General features: G+C 49.9%; 1 protein-coding gene across 2 annotated transcripts in view; it reads left to right on the top strand.

Moving 5' to 3' along the window:
* LOC149361677 (uncharacterized) overlaps nt 1–6,616 on the top strand; it is a 122,320-nt gene extending 115,704 nt beyond the window's left edge. For both annotated transcript variants that reach the window (XM_089572758.1, XM_089572759.1), the window contains one exon: nt 4,363–6,616. In XM_089572758.1, coding sequence (XP_089428884.1) covers nt 4,363–5,445 — 1,083 coding nt within the window. In that variant the 3' untranslated portion in view covers nt 5,446–6,616. The remainder of the gene's footprint in view (nt 1–4,362) is intronic.
* Nucleotides 6,617–20,978: the final 14,362 nt, after the last annotated feature.

A 20,978-nucleotide genomic window follows, 5' to 3' on the forward strand; every position in this document is an offset into this window, starting at 1 on the left:
TTCCAACTTGTTTGGCGTTCACGTTATCGACAATTTATGATGGGAGGGAACGAGAGGGGAGGCGTACTGCAAAGTTGGGCAGTAATTTAGCGTTGGGACATTCGCGCATTAGTTTAGTCTAGAAGGGCGTGTTGTCGGGCTAGTTGGAGTTGCACATTGTAAAAAAATTAGCGCAAAAACGGAGATAAAGGACAAGGAAGGAAGCACATATGGCGATTAACAAGCACTTTACAATAGTCCAGTCCACCGGCTAAACTTCACAAGCTCCCTCGGTATAGCAGTTTTGTCCGTAAGTGATGAGTTTCATTATGACGTCGCCTGTACTGTCATGGGAAAACTGTCGATACCGGGTAAATAGAGAGTACAGTGGTGGACCCACTGTGCTGCTCACCAATACTGTCTCGGACCCAATGTGTGCGTCCTGTGTGATGTGAGAAAATACATGACACGGCAGTTCCTCGCGGCAAGGTGAGCTCTTGCGCGCCACCTAGAAACAGTGAAGGGGCGAGCGCTGCCTGCAACCACGGGAATATGGCTGGCAACGTGGCAGTGGTCTACCACTCACTGGTTTAGTCGCGGTACCATCAGTGAGATTCGCCACGAAGCTGCACCCTAATGTGCATTCTTTTATCAGCAGAGTAACATCTTCTATTGTACTTTGTTTTTGAGATCGTATCGACTAGTGTTTAGCATGCGTGATTGCCCTAGAATTTTGGCACCGTAAGTGTTGTATGCGGTGAAATTCAACCACCGTAATAGCAACAATACATGGACCTGAGAAAACAAGCAAAAATCAGTTCTGCAGTTAGTCACACAGGACTCTTTGTCATGCAGTGTGCGGAATAAGAAACCCGCACGTGAGGTACCACTTTCATACGCCCTTGTCTTTTTGTTTTACATTCGCACAGACATAAAACGAAAGATTGATGATCGTGAAGCCGAAGCCATTAGCCATGTGGCTCGACAACGAATCCGGCGCCAACAACAACGCGACGTCAAGCGTTACAACCTCCGCCGCAGGGAGGTGATTTACACCCCCGGTGACCAAGTCTGGGTGTGGAGCCCGATCCGTTTGCGAGGGCGCTCTGAGAAGCTTCTTCGCCGTTACTTTGGTCCCTACCAGGTGTTACGCCGCCTCAGCGCGGTGACCTACGAGGTGCTTCCTCAAGGAACTGTCCGGTCCTCTCGACAACCGACGTCCGAAGTAGTCCACGTGGCGAGAATGAAGCCGTATTACTCCCGTTAGCCGCTCTTCACGGAGACACTCGCGCCGTCAACTTTCTGCCCTCCCTTTATAATTGTTTTTATTTCCCCGCCCGTGCGGCATCGAGCCGATGCCTCTTGGAAGGGAGGGGGGCAATGCCACACTGCTGACACTCTGCAGGCGCCACCTGGTGGCCGAAACTTGGCTCCCAGCGCGTGGCCGAGCGTCGTCTTTGTCTAGCATGAGCTCGGGGGTTCGGAGCCTCGTCTGAGAATACGGCTGTGCTTCCCGCTTCCTGGTGATAATATAGCATTGGAGCAGCTGTAATCTCTCTCTCTCAGAGGCGTACGAAACCACCCCACTGGCAGCGTATGAACTGTAAAAGCCCTGTAATACAGTACTTCATAATAGAAGTACTGTATACAATGTACAGAACAGAATAGACATAGAGCAAGGAGCAGCATATCGAGCAAATACTTCATGCTCTTAACATTCAAAGAAGTGAGCTCAATCTCTGAGGCAGAAGTTCAATACAATGAAGGATTTTTACTTTCCAGAGTAGCGCTGTGAGCTCTGAAGCCCACCACAATGGAGGACTCCAGACGGATATCGACAATCAGGGGTCTTCAGCGTGCATCTAAATCCCAGTAGACATCCATTTTCGCAATTCGCATCCATGTAAATGCGGTCACCGTTGTCGGGATTCGGCCCCGAGACTTCGGGCTAAACTGGTGACAACATGGCAGCCGTATGAGCCTAAACAGCGGTGGCTGGGAGGAAACTGTAAGAGGAAAATGCACGCCTTTATATACAGCTGGTCGAGAGTGCTGCACGACGAAAAGTTAAACGGTGCGCCCTCTCGATCGATCACAGTGGAAACTGGCTACTCCGCCTTCCAAAATGAAAATCCCCAACCAATTGCTTCGCTTTTTGTGCACGGTTCCCGTTTTAGCTTCGAGGAATCGTAATTACCTCGTGACGACAAGCCTCACGCATAGGACGCCCAGAGCCAATCAACTTCAGTTGCAATTATTTATCCTTTTATCGTTTGTGCTCGTCTGACTTCATGTTCGAATACTTGCACTATGACAAAGCTCACTCTGGCAATGTGTGTACAACGCCTGGACGAGTTTGTTCTGGCACCGTTCAGAGGGTAATCATTCATTATTCCTTTTTTTTTCCGTCCCCTATTTCCTATATTAAGCCCGGACGAACTTCCTTAATATCATAGCGTTAACTCCCTTTACCACGTCTGAGCCGCTAATCGCCCATTTTCGATTATTTATCGGCTTCCTGCAAGGAAACTTGGGCGCATTGAGGCCTGTCACATATACAGATATGCTCACATACACACGAAGAAAAAAAATATTGAGGAGGCGTGCTTCCATCAGCAACATTCGGACGCCAGTTCCGTGATCAGTCAAGCGTGAACTGCTCGCCGCATGCCGGAGGGCTCGCAGCGGACGAGCTACGCCGCCTAATCCGGCTGGCAGCAGCGCGGGAAGACGACTTCGTCTAGATTGCGTCGGACGGCGCCGTCTTAAGAGTGAGGTGGCTGATGCACACGGACGCCTTTTCATAGCGTTGCCGGACAACCGTTGCTTCAGGCGAGCCTACGGATAGCCGAACACTTTTACGAAGCTCATATCCTGATTACAAAGAGCGCGCTGAGTTGCTGTTGCTTAGCGCACAATTCGCTCGTAAAAGCGTAAAAGCGCATGCGTTGGGAAAATGTCGTGTCCGCGAGATATGTATCAGCGGCGGGAAATATGAAAGGTCGCCTAAATTAGCACCGCCTCATCCCCCTCGTGGAAAACGGTCCTTGAGTTAAACTTTCGCATTCTCCGAACAGCTTGAAAGTATATGCATATACCGCCAATCTACGCTAAAAGGGGCTTCCAAACTGGTCGCGAATGCTAGTGGGCAGTAGCACAGTTAAACCCTGGTTAAAACACAGTTAAAACATCATCGGTCTACGGGAGCAGGAAGGAGTTTTCACTGAATCATTCGTAAAATAATCCTGTCTGTAGATGTCTGCTGCGTTCTACTATCGCGCACCCTTTTCGGGGAGTTCTTACAATAGCTTCAGTGCAGGGATATTTCTCTCCGTGAACTGTTAAATGTGCCAGCGGGGTGGCCGCACTTTCTTCATCGCGATGCCTATCGACTTTCTATGTTCTTCGCCGACCCTAGAGGCTGTAGGTGACTGAGAGCATGATTGTCACCTGTGTCTATTTCTGAGCGGCTGCAACGGCCGCAGGAAAGTAAATTGATGGTGTGTTCCTGTATTTGCATGAACCGCTTTTGTATGGGGGCACGTGCGAATCCTCTGCAAAATATATATCTTAGAGTGCATTGTAGCATCAGCACTTTTCTGTCATGTGAAAGGCAGAGAGGTTGAGTGTGTTATTAGAGTTTTAACTAGCACAGCGTTCTTACTAAGCATAAAGTGCGTGGTAAAGCTGTAGTTACATCAGGCGTATCTAGATTACGCTTAATTTACTTAAGTTGCGCTTAGTTATACCACCGCCTTCCCAACTGTATCTCAACAACAAGCACTCAGCAAATACTTTGTTGCGAAGTATACTCGACAAATATTTTGTTGAGGTTTGTTGAGTCGATGTAAGAACTGTGAATGTGCATTCAAAAACTTTTGAGTCAACATATATAGCGTAATAAAGTGTAAACGCAAACTCAACGCTCAATTTTGGGCAGGAATGGGGCCACTTGTGGGCCATCATTTCTCATACAGAAAGGCTCTTAACGCTACTTGCTCTTTGTTTTTAAATTTTAAGGATTGTACGAAAAACCGTAAAACTAGTGACCATGTTAACGATTCGCATATTGTCGGTTTTTATTTTTTTGCAACATTCAAGACCTTGTTTGCCACGCCTGTGCTAGCATTCTGCTGAAGTTCTCTGCGACGTAGACTTTTATTTGGGATGATTAAAAAAAATAGATAACTACGTAAAATGACCATGACACATGACCTGGCGGATATTGTATTTGTTTCTCTCCTGCGTGCTGGTCCTCCTCCGCACTTACTGTATCATCGAATGATACATCATTCGATGATTGCCCATTTTTTACGCATAAACTCGCGTTATGAAGTTGTCTTGGACCACATGTACTCATACGCCGATGTTCTTTCCCCGCAGGTTAGCGGCAAGGGCATCAAGATGGTGCAGAACATCGCCCGTGGTGTCCGGGGCAAGATGGAGCAGGTGAAGCACCTCATCCCCCAGCACGCCGTCACGTGCGTGCACCAGGACGGCGACCTGGTGTGCTGCATCCTGCTGCTCTACAACCCGGTCACCAGGTGCCCCGTGCACGTGCACGTCTACCGCTGCGACTCGCCCGAGACGGCTACCATGCTTCGCACGCAGCTGCAGCAACTCGTGGAGCGACCCGACAACCAGACCAAGTTCCGCGAGATCGAGCACCGGCTGGCCGCCAAGGGGCTCCTGCGCGAGCACTCCTTCCACCACCACCACCATCACCACCACCCGGGTCCCCCGCGGATGCCGTCGGACGGTAGGACCGAGGATGGCTCCGACGACCGTAGCGACGTCTCCGACGAGGACGAAGAAGGCTCGGCGACCGCTCCTCCCCGGAGGCCTCCCGCCGCCGTTCCTCCAGTCCAAGGCCCGGTCTCCGCGGCTTCCGGGGCGTCCAACGACCGGATGGCCAGCCTGTACGCCTCCCTGGCGGCCGAGCTGCGCGAGAAGCTTAGCAACCCAAACCGCGGCCCACTGCTGCTTCCCCCCAAGGACTACGGCACCGTGTGCAAGAGGTCCTCGACGCGGCCCGAAGGTGGCTCCAAGTCAAGCAGCGGCATCGGCTCCGACGAGCTGCTGCCCCGCGAGCTGGACTCGTCGTCGGACGAGGAATGGTCTCATCAGCGAGAGCAGCGCAGGAATCGGCGGCCGGTCTCCTTCCCGGCGGCCGCGGCGGTCTTCGGCCAGCATCATCAGCAGCAGCAGCGTCAGCCGCAGCGCCACGCTCAGACGCCGCAGCCCTACCGCAACGGACAAGTGCCACCGCAGAGGCCCTTCTCCCAGCAGCAGCAACAGCACCCGCAGTACCAGCGACAGTCGGCGACGCCGAGGCAGCTTGTGGTGCCCGAGACGAGGGCGCACCTGTCGCAGCAGCAGGAGCCCCTGAGGCACAACCAGAAAAAGAACAGGGACTATAGGCACAGCTTCGTGGAGCCTACGACGCGAAGGGCCCTGCCACTGTGAGGGGACACCTCGCGACCGACAAGCGCGCCATTCGGGGCGCGTGAAAGCCAGTCTACAGATGCCAACGCTCAAGAGACGACGTCACGCGACGAGGCCACCTCGCCATCGTAGCACTGTCCCAAACGCCGCTCTCAGCCGTACAGCGTCACACTTGTACGAGTCGTGCAGAGCGCGCCGCTCCGGACTATTCGCTCCGGGTATGCACAGCGTGCATTAACTTAGGCCTTAGGGCCCGGTCGGAGCCGCTTAATGTAAAAAGACCTTAGGAGTATCACAGTCGGTTTGTACCGTGGCTAGACGAACTGTTTAGGGCTGCAGCTAGCATTTTCTCACGTGCTGCGCGAGCAGCTCTCGCCTTCGTCAGGTCTCAGCTTCAGTCTGTACACACCGGCCATCATTGACATTCCTGATATAGCGCAACCATTGCTCCTGAAACATTTCTTGCGACTCTGTCGAGAGCATCGCAGGGCGCCTATACTAGTGGGGCAAAGAGCGGCACATGAACGAGACGCGTCACTTGGAAGTCTAGCGCTGGTGTGGACCCCCGCTTTCAGTCGCGCCGTTGCGTACCTTGCCGCCTCGCTGGCCAAAACTTTGTTGCGAAGGGTACATCACTGGTGCCGACGTCTTTGAAAGTGCGCGTAGATCTTTTATAGAAGCGCGCAAGATCTCGCAAGATGGAGTGAGTGAGGTACGCCGAGGACGCATTTGTTCAGGCCAGCCAAGAGTGCCTCTTGATAGGCGTGCGCGATGTCACTGGTCGCGTAAACGACACATTTCTCGCGCGCGGCCCCTGTATGCGCACACACGATGCGCACTCGATGGCTGAACGTTTACGGTTCAGAGAGCGCGGCCAACTGGATGGCGCCTCGAGTCCAGCAGTGCTGCCCTTCTACGAATACACAACTAATTAACAGCGCGACGACGAACAACGAACGAGAGCGAGTCCTAACAGTCGACGAGTGTTCGAGACCATACGTCTTCAGCGCTGCCACTGCCGCCAGCTAACGACCACTGGAAGCAACTACCAGCAAGCTCGGACCACGTCTCCCGGAGCCCCACTCGCGAGGATGTCAACGTTTTTACTTTTTTAACTAAACGAAGGCCGCGCACGTGGACTTATTTTTTAACTTGTTCGAAAGATGATAGTAATAAAAGAAAGGTGATATGCTCTACGGGGCTTCAAATGTGTAACTGCCGTCATCGCACTGCACTGGAACGAAAGCTGCCCAACCTCCTTGGTTCAGAGCCGATGGCTGGTCAGCTTATTTTCAGTGAAACATGAGTAAGTACTATAGACAAGGGCGGCAGAGAGACAGCACTAGAGCTTGTCCGTGTTTGTCTTTGGGAAGTGTACCTGTGAAAATATATGCAACTTACTCACTGTCATGTCATTTTGTCAGCTTCCCAAAACGTTTTACGTGGAGGCAGTTTAAAAAGACCGTCTGGAGGGTTTGTTTCTTTTTTTTGGCAAATATATCATGCTCAGGAAATTTTTGATGCTACCGGGTGAACTTGTGACCGTTCATACCTGACGCTTTCACACCTGACGAAGCTCTGACACTGATAACGTACTTTGCGTCATATCCGTTACTATAGAGCAATTCAATCACTGTTGACTGTAGCCGTCTAGGAATTCATGGTATCTGCGCTATACGTCAGTACTGTTGTGTGCTTGCAGGATGCGCTACTTGGAGCCACTCATACTCAAGTTCACGACCTGGTTGTGTAGATTTTTTCATCGAATACTAAAGCGCATTACTGATCGCTCACGGAAGAAATATGGTGACCTTTAGTACAAAGAGCTTGCAGAGCGTATGGTTACCGCGTTGTCAATGCCATCTCAAGAGTGTTATAAATGCCGCCCTATAGGAGCGTCCACTTTTTAACCCAGTTGCGGCAGTTGCCATAGAGCTGGGCCATTTTTTCCCTTTATATTCCCTTAAGCAATCCTTCAAATTTACCGGTGTTATCTATAAATTGGCTGTTTTTCTTTCAGTACAATTTTTTTTTTCTGAACTTGTACCCTTTCGTCACCGCTCTACTTTTCACGCACAAATCTTCCAATGGTTTTTGCTCACTTCTACCGTAGATTCATTCATATGACCATTGCTATCTCCAAACTATAGGGCCTCAGAAAGATTGACTGTTCCTCATTCGACATCTGGATGGATACCGCCACATTATATTATAAGATATTCAATTGTTTCTATAGATTTAACGCATATGTGTCAACTTCTTGGTTAAATTTATTTTTGTTGCTTCGCATTCTAAGACACATTCATCTAGCTTCAAAAAGTATTCGCTGCCTCTTGAGTTATGATGGAACGATTCCTTCCTGATCTGTGTTTTCAATTTCTATATAGCTCTACAGTCTGCTTCTTTCCGACTTTACTTACTTGAGGGACCGCTTATGAGGCGCAAGATGAGTTAAGTCGGTGCGTGTTGCGTTCAGGACGAGTCTTTGGTAAGCCAATGCACTTACCTGGATGAATAGCCGTCTGTCTTATCGTCCCAGCTTGCTAAAGCTCGCGAACTACCTACCTTGAAATTCCGCTACACAGCCCTGCCAACCCCTTGCCAACAGACAATAATACAACGAGGAAGCTCAGGTTTCCATTGCGCCGGAATTTCTAGCCGTAGCCTTACCTACTGCTGACAGACGTTATACAGACGTGCTTCTTACTCCGTTTGCTTGGGTTACCAACAAAAGAACATACGCCCTAATAGAAACGAAGGTAGAAAACGCCGCCGCATATGACGCCATCTACGCATTTTTTTTTTTTTTTTTTACTTTTAAGCACTACGGCAACATGGTGGTCGCTGCGTTGTGGGGTCTCAGTGCTGTGCTTCAATTCATACAACAGACCTGTAGTTAAAAAAAAATTGAAAGCTGATCTGGGTACAGTCTTAGAAACAGCAGTTATGTCATCTTTTGCTGCCTCAAATTCTGCAACTGCACTCCGTGTGTTGACAGCTTCGCCTTTGCTTAGTCAAAACGCAGAAAGATGCTGCAGTCACACTATAGGCGCTTTGCATTGACCCTCATTGTGAAACGTTAGCGAACTCATATGCATCGTAGAGGCCGTGTTCTGATAAGCTCCGAAGCAATGGTATAACAGAAATTTTTAATTTGTCCCTCCCGCATCTTGCTCTGAGCAGTGATTTCTGCTTTATAGAGGGGGGCCTCCATGGCGTTCGCATTCAACTATCCAAAGACGGGGACTTAAACGGCATTCTTCGACATATATAGACAAGGCAGGTATATGGGCTTCCTGCAAACACGAAGTGAACAAGGGAAGTGAGTGCCTCAGGGTGCTTGACAACGTTTCTACAAGAGGTCTTGTCTTCCTGTGGGCAAACCTTACATCATTCGCGGGGTTTAAATATTGCACTCCGAGGCGGATGAACCGGTGAGGAGGAGGAGGGCGTGAAGTGGGAAGGTTATTAGGATGGCGAGCATGAAGCTTGTCGACATATGCGGTTCACTGCATATAATAGGGTAGCAGAAAAATTCTTTTAGTTGCACACTGATTTTTCAGTGTCATAGCTGAGCAGCTACACAGCTTCCACCTCTGGAACTATCAATCTCGCGCAACCAAACTAAAGCGGTGTGCAGGTCTCTTCGCCGGAGCCGATTATTTCCTTACACTGCAGCAAGATCACTGCAAAGCGCACTTTCGCTTTTTTTCTGCTTCTTGCGCCTTCCTGAAATGCGTCAAGTTCAGCGCGATTAGTCAGGACAATAACGCTGAATGGGCTTTCATCCAGCGGTCGTACACCAGCCTCGCAATAGAGATCGTTTCGTTATAGCGTGCTCGGTTGCTGCGGCTTTTTCGAGCATGAGAGCTCTTGACCATGAATCACTTTTTACAGTAACGGTGACAACTATACGCTGAAGGAAACCGTGTACGTGGACTTGAAGAGAATTGCTTGCAAGCTTCTGTGTGTGGTACAAGGAGACGGATGAAGAAACGAATGTAGGATACCATAGGCGACAATGAAGCAAATCCGCCGCCGAAAAAACGGTAGCAAGGCAACTACGCATTGAACATGTGTATTCGTGGAGGCCATGACTGCACCAGCTTTACGTTTGCACCTCCATGGTTCACTGGGGAACTAATCGTAATCGGCATATGCACACCTTTACCGCAGCGCAGGCGCGGCGCAACTGTTGCATAGCTGCTTAAATGTGGCCGCTCGAGTGCCTTCGCTGAGCCTTTTGCACTTCGTTGTTTGTAGTTCTCCAATCGAACTGGACTACCACGGGATCCTCACCACATGCCCAGTGACAAGCAAACAATTGCGCGCGTCGAACTGATCGCATGCTTCTCAGTTCTTGGCCGAAACTGTACTCGTATGTTCTGTCAAGTTCCCTGCAATATGTAGTTGCCTTTGTAGAGTTTGCCTGAGTAGAGCGCTTTTTTCCGCTGATCAAAACACCATCGTTCGTCTGTTTTCTTTGCCTTCCTTGTGGAAAAAGTTTGCAACCAGCCGTCTCTATTTTACAAGGCAGGTTCGACGATATTTCACCATATTATTACTCAAATCTGTTGAACACATGTCGCAAAAGTAATGGGTGTAGAAGCCAACGACGGCTGTGCTTCGATTCCAAAGACTTCGTCGTGCTCGCGTCATCACCTGGGACGATGCATGCTGAATTCTTTTTACTTCTACAACAGCTTGAGATCTTTATAAACTTTATCTTTTCAATATTATCGTCTTATCTCTCCGGCTCCTTCGCCCTGCCAATCAGTTCTGCTGATCTCTTCGCTTTTGCTTCAATGCATCCGCCTTCTGGGGCGTAAGGAAAGTGGTAACCAGGAGATTACAGGAGATACAAGGAGATTAAAGAATCGAAAATTCTCCGTGATGCAATGGCGTGCCAAGCGCCAGGGATGTCTGGAACTCTGCCGACCGAGACCGATCCGATAGCGCCGGAACAGCGAACGCGTGATTCCGGCAAGCGCGCGCTCGCGGAGTCTAACAGCCGCCCTCGGCCGCGCATGCGTTAACGAGGGGCTTGGCTCGACCGCTGGCTTTCTTCACGACCTATCGGCGGTGCTCTCCGCGCCTGACGAAACATCGGGACTATCGGGCGAGCGTGCGCCTGCAAGCGCTATCACAAGGCGGAGATGCGAGAACCGCTCGAGCGGATCCAAGCGCGTGAGCTTCGCCGGAGTGATTCGTATCTCAGGTTCCGCTGTGCCAGTCACGCCTGAACAGTTGAGTGTTCAGGGGGCTGGGGTCACATGGGCTTCGTAACTTCCGTATTCAGACAACTTCAAAGTGCGGTTTCCTCCTACATAACTGCCGTAACTATATAATGATGCAGACAAATCCGCGGTGGTCATAAAATATTTTCGGGTTCCTGTAGTTTCTTCTATTGATCCTATGGGTTTGATCGAAACTAAGCCTTACGTACAGTCTTTGCCAAAAGTAACCAGGCTGCGTGGTTTGCTTCTCAGTCGTATAGCAAAGCTATTATGCCAGCCCTCAAGCTCTAAATCTGTGTACGGTAAGGATAACCTCTGTCCACACCTTCAAAGAACTGTTGGTCTTCACGGAAGCCGCGAGGGGCTCTATTATACGAATGAGGAGCAAACCATGCAGCCTGGTTACTTTTGGTAAAGACTGTACTTTCTGTGACGGCAAATGGAGATGCGCGTTTACCCCCCTGCAGGCAGTGGTATACTCGGCCCAACAGAAGTTAGCTGGAGTTAGCTACTTTTATGGCTTTTTGATTTTTGCTCAGCCCCCCTTTTTTTTTACCGCAAAACGCGGTGTATGCCTGGTTGGCCAATGACTTTCTTCGCGTCTAGAAATCTGACTTACATGCATGCAACGGGGTGAGGACGCAGAAGAACCAGGAGACGCTTGCGTCGGCGGTTTGAAACGAACCCACTCCTGCATTCAATACTACCGCAGCAGACGGCTGAACTAGTGATTGAGCTACTAATGACAGGCGGTCAGCCAGCGATCGAACGGGGAAAAGACCAATTTGAGAGAAGATCTCTGTAGATGTCCAGCGGAAGCTGTGAGGGCGAGGTGACGGCGAACTTCCACGAGTGTGGAGTTCTCGCGCTGGCGCGCGCGAGCATGGAAGCTCTCATCTCACGCTCATAGATTATGCTGCAGAGCCACACGAAGTTGACTTCAAGTACAGACCGGCACGGCGTTTTGATTTTTGTAAACACTAAGCTTCTGTAAGCACAGTAAGGAACAAAACCGCTTCAGGGAAATTTCGAGTAAGGTGACGCGGAAGACCCCACGTCTAGACCAGGATTTGTCGCCGAAGAAGGGCTGTGCACAAATCAGGCCGGACACCCCTGCTGCGAGCTGCAACAGCTAAATTATTTTGCTCTATCACGCAAACCAGCAGAATCGAATGCAGAACGACGGCATAATTGACGTGGTCGAACAGTCTAAGAGTAAGGTGACTTTGGCACAAAAACAAAAGCGGCGTGCGTGGGACCGTCCAGCATTTTGCCGTGATGCGTGCCACGGCCGCGCTGTTCACACCCGCTTCCTCGCGGTGAATCCGCCAGGAGAGATCGGTCAGTGAGAGACCGCGTGCCGAGAAGTCCCCAAAGCAAGCCACTCTTCGCACAGTGGACAGGACAACAGTGGCTTCTATTTTTCGTTGTTGACACCACTGCCGCTTCCTAAGAATGTGGCGGAGCGGGGATGGAAGTCTCGCTGCCGTTTCGCACAGGAAGCAAGTTCGACAGACCGGGAAGAGCACTTCCCGCGCCTTCCCGAGCGCATTGTTTGGAGTTCCGCGAGCCATGCGCACGATGCACCCTAAAGTAAGACAATTTCCGCGTCTTTGTTGGGCACAATCACTTCTTTCTGTTCCACTGCTGTCCTCCCCGGGACGAGGACCAAGAACCCGACATCCCACAACACATCATCATCATCAGCCTGACTACGCCCACTGCAGGGCAAAGGCCTCTCCCATGTCTCTCCAACTAACCTTTTCCTTCACCAGTTGCAGCCACCGTATCCCCGCAAACTTCTTAATCTCATCCGCCCACCTAACTTTCTGCCGCCCCCTGCTACGTTTGCCTTCTCTTGGAATCCACTCCGTTACCCTTAAGGAGCAGCGGTTATCTTGCCTCCGCATCACATGCCCTGCCCAAGCCCACTTCTTCCTCTTGATTTCGACTAGGATATCATTAACCCGCGTTTGTTCCCTCACCCACTCCGCCCGTTTCCGACCTCTTCACGTTACACCTATCTTTTTCCTTTCCATAGCTCGCTGCGTTGTCCTTAACTTAAGCTGAACCCTCTTTGTTAGCCTCCACGTTTCTGCCCCATAGGTGAGTACCGGTAAGATACAGCTGTTGTATACGTTTCTCTTGAGGGATATTGGTAGACTGCCGTTCATGATCTGAGAGAACCCTGCCATATGCGCTCCACTCCGTTGTTATTCTTCCATTTATTTTCCTCTCATGATCCGGATCAGCGGTCACTACCTGCCCTAGGTAGACGTATTCTCTTACTACTTTCAGCACCTCGCTGCCAACTACGAACTGCTGCTCCCACAACACAATGATCTCGCAATACCACCGCAGCCGCCTGACATCCGGCGTCTTCCACTGCAACAGCTCCGTGCAGCTTACAGTCGCTTGCTTGGCCGTCCATTTATGTGGTGCTGGATAATAATCGGAAGTGGTTACATATGTGTTAGGCAATTCCCGAGTAGCAGCGAATGCTACCTCGCACCGTTCATCCGATTATGGTAAGCCTGTCAGTTAACAGCGATCAAGGAACAAGGGTGGGCGCCGTCACTGGGCGGCGGGGCCTAATACTCGGTTGCACTATGGAAGAGGAAGGCAGCCGTATAGCACCGGTGCATGCTACACAACGCAGTGGGCCGTGTTATTCAGCGTTATTCGTCGTCGCTATATTTGATTTTTCAGCCATCTGATCCTTACTTGATATAGAAAACGGGCTTGGAGTGCTGTCAATTATTACGTCCTTCTCACAATAACTTAATACGTCTTATGAAATTATGGTGAAAGTGAAAAGACATTGGATTGTATAAATTGTAACGCATGGTGATACCGCTGATTTCAAGGTTGCTACTTTTAGTTCCCACAAAACCTCATATAGGGCTGCGCCCCAAGGTGAAATCTGCGAGTTTCGCTATATTACAATTAAGTTGCCAACTGAAACGCATATACTTCCAGAGAGTTCTGTAGTGGGGTAGTACCTTAATGCATGTCAAGCATATGTTTAAAACGAGTTTGATGGAGGGATTTTGAGGCACAAGCACAATGGCTTCTGGTATGTGGATTTTGACGAATACCGTTATAATCAGTAGAATCACCAGATATAGTCGCATGCGGTAGATGACTGAAGGGAATTTGAAACATTCGTATTTTACCACGATTTAAGCAGAAGGCTGGAGCGAGTAAAAAAAAAAGACTGTCAGGACGGCTGCCACCTGTAACTCGAATTTCGGGGATAGCTTTGGCAGCAAGCGCTGATAAATTTTCGCGCCTGCCTCACTTCCCCTCGATGTCGGCGGCACGTACTGCTCTATCTTGCACCTAGGGCTAGGCGCTTGTACCCCCCCCCCCCCCCCCCCCCCCCGTTTTGTTTGGGGCTCTCCTAGAAGAAAAGAAAAGTGAAAAAGAAAAGTGGAGTATGCGCGCGCACTTATCTCAGTTATCGCGAGCTTGAGCCAATCAGATATAAAAAAAACGAGGCCTGAAACTGGCCCAAGCGGAAAATCCAGAGATAAAGCTAATCGAAATAAAGAAAAACTGGAGGCATGCAAAACAGTTTCATAACTAAATGTCAATCAGGGCAGACGGCCCTCAGCGAGAACTTGTAGTAAAGCCGTGGTAAAAACACGGAAAAGTTGGCCGAATCCACAGGAGCAAGATGGCGTCCACACGAACGACTGGTGCCGCAGCCGAGGGGGTCCGACATGCAGAAATAATCAAAGCACAAATCGCAAAAGAGAGAAGCGCGCAGAAAATCACAACAATAATACGATAACTGGCTGGCCCATCAGAAGTCAAAACAGAAGAATGGGAGGAAAGAAAAGAAAGATGAGAGATAGAAGGGAGAATGACGAAATAAAAAAAGGGAGAGAGAGAGAGAGAGAGAGAAATGCGTAGTTAGGAAACAATTGGTGAAGACAGAAATTCAAGTTATGCATTAAAGGTATGACGCGATATAGTTGGTGGATACCTACATATGCGGAATTGGTAATTCTCTACTTAACATTCACAGATCGCAGGAAGTCCTCAAACCAATCCTTGCGCAGTGGTGCAGCGGTTAAGCGATGCGCCACAGGCCTGTGATGGCAGGTGCTCCCACCTGCGCGCCTTGTGCGGCCCACGTTGCTAATCCCGAGCAACCTTTCTCGACTGATCAGTAACTTAACTGCCACAAGGGCAACCCCCAGTTCGTTAACAACGTCGACCGGGAAGGGACATGAAGACAGGTAATGAGGTACAGAGTCGGTCAAAAGTTCCCAGGCTACATGGTCTGCTTTTGAGGAGTATATAGCCAGGCAGGTACGACCCCAGCGAAGCTCAAAATATCTGTATAGGGTACAAGAAGTATCGCTGCAACCTCGGACTACCTTGATAGCTTCATCGGCAGCTTAAGTGCCAGGATATACCGATAGAAAGCAGACCATGTGGCCTGGGAACTTTTGACCAGCCCTGTATGTTTCCACTAGGCACGCCAGATCGGCACTGAGGCCGAAATGCCAGAAATAGGTGGGGAATCGTCCATGGCCCGTAAAGAGAGAAATCAACGGGTATGGCTGAGGGAAGAGGTCGGAGAACACTAAAATAATGGGCAACCACGCACGAACTAAGCTGCCTCTGTTATTGGCGCGTCACCACGATTGCCACATGCGCAGACGTGTGGCACGCATAGTGCTGCAGATGCTGTGGATTGACCGCCAAAACTGGAGGAAGAGACTGCGTGACGCCTTCAGAGAGGCGGCGAGGCCGGCTATAGTTCACTGCCCCATACGCCTGAGTTGGCAAGGACATAGAACAAACCATGTGCACGGACCATAGAAAGGGTGGTCAAGGCGTGCTTGATTTTCCTTACGCGCGAATCCTCAATGGTTATTGTGGACAGCGATGTCAAAAGCGGCTTACAATCGCAGTGCATGTAAAGTGTTGTTGAAGACGAAACGGGCAGAACGTAGGGCAGGCCTTATGAAATGCCACAGTCTCGGCCCAGAGGCTCTGGAAGCAGCCTGCAATCGAAAGCGGCTTACGAGGTGGCGAACCACAAATGATGCTCCCGTCGCGGTGTGCGAATTGGACCCGTCCGTGCAAGCCTGTCGGACGCGAGAAGGGCACCGTGAGTTGAGAGAGCAGTGTGCGGAAGTCAACTTTTTCTTGGGAAGGGTGGTAAAGGCATGGGTCCCATGTGCAAAGAAACTTATTAGAGGGATAGGTGGGTCCTCAGAAAGTTACCAAAGTTCTTCTTACGAAAAGGCGCTATTTTGCGCCCAACCGGTAAGCTCCAATGGGAGTGCTCAGGTGTAGAGAAAAATCTGTAGAGAAGCAGTCCTCAATAAACAGGTCAAGGAACTCTCGCACCCACAAAGCTTCGGTGTCAGCAGGGTCCGGTATTTCCAAGGCGTCTAGGGCACTGAGCGTCACACTCTGAGGCTTAGCATCAGCTTTGCAGCGTTAGAGCGCACGTTCGGCCGCAACCACGGGGGTGTGGGAACAAAATTCCCATTGGTCGACGATCTACAGGGTCGCGACATCACGCGCTATAGAAATTGATTAAAACATCAGATAAATTGTGATTATTAGGTCGTAGTATGACTCAAACGTCATTATGACATGTAAGGATGTAAAGTAAATTGGTTTTCGCGGAAGACAAAAGTGGGGTCAGATGTAAATCGAACCTGAGACCGTTCGGTCGCGGGTAAGACCGAACACGCCAGCCATAGTCCATCGAGGCACTTTGTTTCTTTATTGCATGCAAGTACAACAAAACTAACAGGCCTCCAGCCTTACTTAACCAACCGCATCTGTATAACCCGTCATGCATATATTCACGCCAGCATCCTGCTATCACTCTGCCTGCACATGAAAATCAAGGGATACACACATGCACCGAGTAAAGGTAGCCGTACAGGAGGTCGATCTTGCGCAGCATATACCCTCGCACCAATGCACCCTGCTCTGCATGGCGGATCTGCGTGGCGATCTATCATGCATCTCTTCCACAGGCTAAACACTCTCATGAGCACAAAAATATGGCATGGAATCTTAGAAGCCTCCATTGTAGGCAAAAATTTTATAGCGTAGGGCGTGACCTCAATGCCCTTTTTGAGAGTCCTCTGAAGAATATCCTAAGAAAAAAGACAGCATCACGGCAAAACACATAGCGACACAACGCAATGATCAAAGCCTCTAACTGCTGGTGACAATTGATTGAGCATGGCACAAACGCCCCTTTAGCACAAAACCACGTTTTGACTGGTAAGGTCGACGTGTGAAGTTTAAAAAAGAAAGCTTTTGCGGCTGATTGAACACGCATCCGTCGCACCCGCTTTAATACACAGTTATCTACAAAGGCGAGGTAAGGCTGCCAATACATTGGTACAGTAAATAGCGTCTGAAACCTTTGCCATCTGTTTTCTAAAGAGACATTATAGGTACTCTAAAGAAAGGCGTACAGTGAGGAAATGGAATGTGTGTGGGGGTTCTTTGTGGACTTAAAATGTCCACAAAGGCTCCATACATCTATGACCAGTGCGCGCAAACAGAATAGGCAAATGGCCACTCACTCCTCTTTTAAGCACAGCTACGAGGAAAGGATGGATTACAGTTTTAAAAAATAAAAACCTTGAAACAAGTTGATGAACAAGCAAGTGCTGAAGACCACCTTCATCAGCCTCCAGAGTGAGAAACAAATTGTCTCGACGCATAGGCTTCCACTGAGGGCGCCTCACAAAAGTCGCAAAAATTCTGTGCATTGCCTGCACTATTTTTCTGGAACAATGCAACACTTGCTTTACGTAGATGAGCTTGGTAACCACGAAGATATTGCACACTTGTGCTCATGCAAACACACTATACTCCCATGCCCCTCCAAGCGAGTGTTTGTATCCTAACGGGCGAAATTTGAGAATCTCAATGAAACACTGTAGCAATACTCATGCAAGGGAACCCCCAAGAAATGTAAGCCTTCGGAGTTCCACTTGATGCCTCAAAAAAGGCCTGGTTTTGTACCCCAGTGTCCAAGCCAAAAATTCAGGGGGCACTTTGACTGTCTAAAGTGGGTAGAGGCGGAAGCGTTTTCCGCACCACCTTCGCTGTTTGTGTGGCACTGGTGGCGTCACATATAATTGAGTACGAATTACTAAGTGATGACAAATCACTAATTAATGGTTAATTACTGATTAATGCCTGAATACTAATTAACTGCTAATTACTGACGCTTAAGCTTCGCCTTTAGCAGTGGAACGCGACAGCGCATTGTAGCGCTGCCAGGGAGTCCACGGAACGCTACCACCCGTTCGGCGCGATGCCTTCGCCCTTTGAACGCAACGCTTTTTGAGGAAAGGAAATGGCGCAGTAATTCTCTGTCATCTCGGTGGACACCTGAACCACACCGCAGAGGAAGGGAGGAAGTGTGAGTGACAGAAGATAGATAAAGAGGAGCCGTAATGAAGAAAATGAAAATTGTATTTGAGGAAAGGGAATTACGTAGTAACTGTCTCACAAAATTCAGGGGTGCACTTTTTTGACCTAAAGTGTGGTCACTGATGTGTGGTTAAGATGTTAAGCTTCGCCGCTAAGAGTGGAACGCGACAGCGTCTTGCAACGCTGCCAAGGAGTCCATAGAACGCCATCGCCCATTCGGTTCTACGCCTCGCTCGTCGGTAAATTGGTTTTTGAGGAAAGGAAATGTATCTGTCTCTCATTTGTCGGTGGACATCTAAACCTCGCCGGAAGGGAATGGAGGAGGATGAGAGTGAGTGAAGACACCGTATACACTAGACGCGCCTTTGTTCATCCCGAACCATCGAGCTGGCATGGCGGAGTGGATAGCATGCTCGTCTCTCACGCCGAAGACCGGGGTTCGAATCCTGAGCTCGACCATTTTCTTAATCGGTTTTATTTATTTATATGGCCTGGCTAGCAAAGCTAATTAGGCTAATTAGGTAATTAAGCAATTAACTAGGCTCAGTTCCCACTTGGAGGATCACTATACGATCCCTTCAATTGGTTGCATAGTACAATTGGCCCCGTTTGAAATTCGCGCACTGTGACGTCACGACCGTTTCCACCAATTGAAAAGCGTGACATTTTCTGTCGACAACTGCTGCTTACAACGATGAGACATTAAAGACTTCCGCCTTAAAACCCATCTGTGTTATAAGATTAGGAGCCGCATCGAACTCTGACAGAACTGCTCAGTTACATGAAAAACCTCGAGCACACTCTTTTTATCAGAACAGGGAAGGCCGATGTCACCGGCATAAGCCATAAGCCAAAATTTTGATTTCACATTGCAAAAGTGAGAAGCGATGAATTTTTTCTGTTTTTGATGATACCAAGGCATAGCGGCTCAACATATAAAGCGAATCACAAAGGCGACAGGGGGCAGCAGTGTCGAACCGATGTTTAAAATGCAATAGGTTTAGCAAGCTTTAGATGAACGATCAGTCTTCTAATAGACGCTTTATAGCATAGTCCTATACCTTTAATGAAGACATCACCAGTATTTGCACTGTCTAATACAGCAAACAAGAAATCATGACGCACCTTATCAAAAGATTTTCCAGATCAGTCTGAATACGAGCCACTTGACTGACCTCATATGACACTGTGCCGCCGCGGTGGCTCAGCGGTTATGGTGCTCGGCTGCTGACCCAAAAGACGCGGGTTCGATCCCGGCCGCGGCGGCTAGAATTTCTTTGGAGGAGAAATTCCAGAGGCCCGTGTACTGTGCGATGTCAGTGCACGTTAAAGAACCCCAGGTGGTCGAAATTTCCGGAGCCCTCCACTACGGCGTCTCTCATAGCCTTAGTCGCTTTGGGACGTTAAACCCCATAAACCAAACCAAACCATCATATGACACTGTCTGCAACACGGAACGTGCGGTGTGGGTATGGTTCTGGATACCACGACCTTCAATTCCCCACACACGTGGAATAGTGCGCCAGCTGTCAGGCCCACATGTTCCTCATGGCTCAGGGCCACTGGGACAACGCTCTCTTTGGCGGGCAGAAGAAAACGGGAGCTTTTCGTCATGACATAATGGCGAACGTTAAGGAAACTTTTTCCGGCTGAATATTCTAGACCATGATTAAATTTTCTAAACTCTGGGCCAGAGCTTCCCAGGGCTATTGTTCGCCTCTTCCATACTGCCACGATTACAGTAGAACTGCAGAGAGATTGGAATCGCTTCAACGCAAGTTTATTCTGGACTAGCCTCGCTCAAAGTCAGCGACTCGGAAGACAGCGGTGCGCTACTCAGTGCACGTATCCGGACAGCCTCTGTGGCAGGTCACGTGTAACAAGAAGAAAACGGTGGCGGGAACCGACAGGCTCGTAACCCCGTTCGCCGTAACACGGACGAGTAGACTCGCGCCCTCCCCCACCCTCTTACGTGTCCGCGCTGTAACAGCTATCGGAAACCACTTGGGCCGTCGAGTGGCGCGCGGGTTCCATACGCAGCGCGCTCTTGCAAAACGGCCTAAAAGCTCTTGGGCAACGCGGAGGGAAAGCAGGAAGTGGTGCACTGCCTCCGTCGGCGCCCGGGCTCGGCGCAGCGCTCGGTCTGTTATCTTCGTGTTCCTTCTCCCCCTGGCGCGCACTGCGCTCCACCCTGGTCGGGGCAAGCCTGCCGCGAGCAGCCGTAGCTCGTCACCGCTGGCCCCGTAGCGGAAAGGAAGTCATCAGCCGGGCCGGATCGATCAGTCACCCCCGATTTCCCATTCTTTCTCCCCTCCTCGGGTCTCAGCTGCCATTGTTCGGCGCCGTCGTCGAGGATTAGGGCTGAAAAACGGTGACGCGTCTTTTGCTGCTGCTGCTTGCGATGGACCGTCCGCGGCTGCTTGTTGCTTCGCTCTTTATTCTCTCTGCCTTGTAATTGTTCTGTGCGTGTCTCGTTTCTTTTAGAGCGCAGCTCTCAAGCGCCCGTTCGTGGGATGGGCAGCGTCGCCACTCTTGGTGCAACCAAGTCAAACAACGAATAAACAAGTCAAAACCGACACTGCCACCTGGGATTTGAACCCGCGGCGCCGCGAATAGATCGCTATCCGTTACCCCAGAGTACCCGAGAGCACGAGGCGCGATCACCGCAGCCGATCGCGCTGCGTGTAAAACTGCAACACACTTTCGCGCTGTGCGTTGCGCATCGCCGTCTTCAACCAATACTGCTATCGAACTAATATACACATTCTCGCGAACTGTACATTGCACAACGTCTTCTTCAACTGATGCTGCTATCGGACTAATATCTTTGGCAGATGTGCCGATGACCCAACAAACAAAAACAATAAGCCTACAGAGCCTTGA

Source organism: Amblyomma mixtum, chromosome 2 (assembly GCF_055824585.1).
Source record: "Amblyomma mixtum isolate Tamu chromosome 2, ASM5582458v1, whole genome shotgun sequence".
Classification (NCBI taxonomy): domain Eukaryota; kingdom Metazoa; phylum Arthropoda; class Arachnida; order Ixodida; family Ixodidae; genus Amblyomma; species Amblyomma mixtum.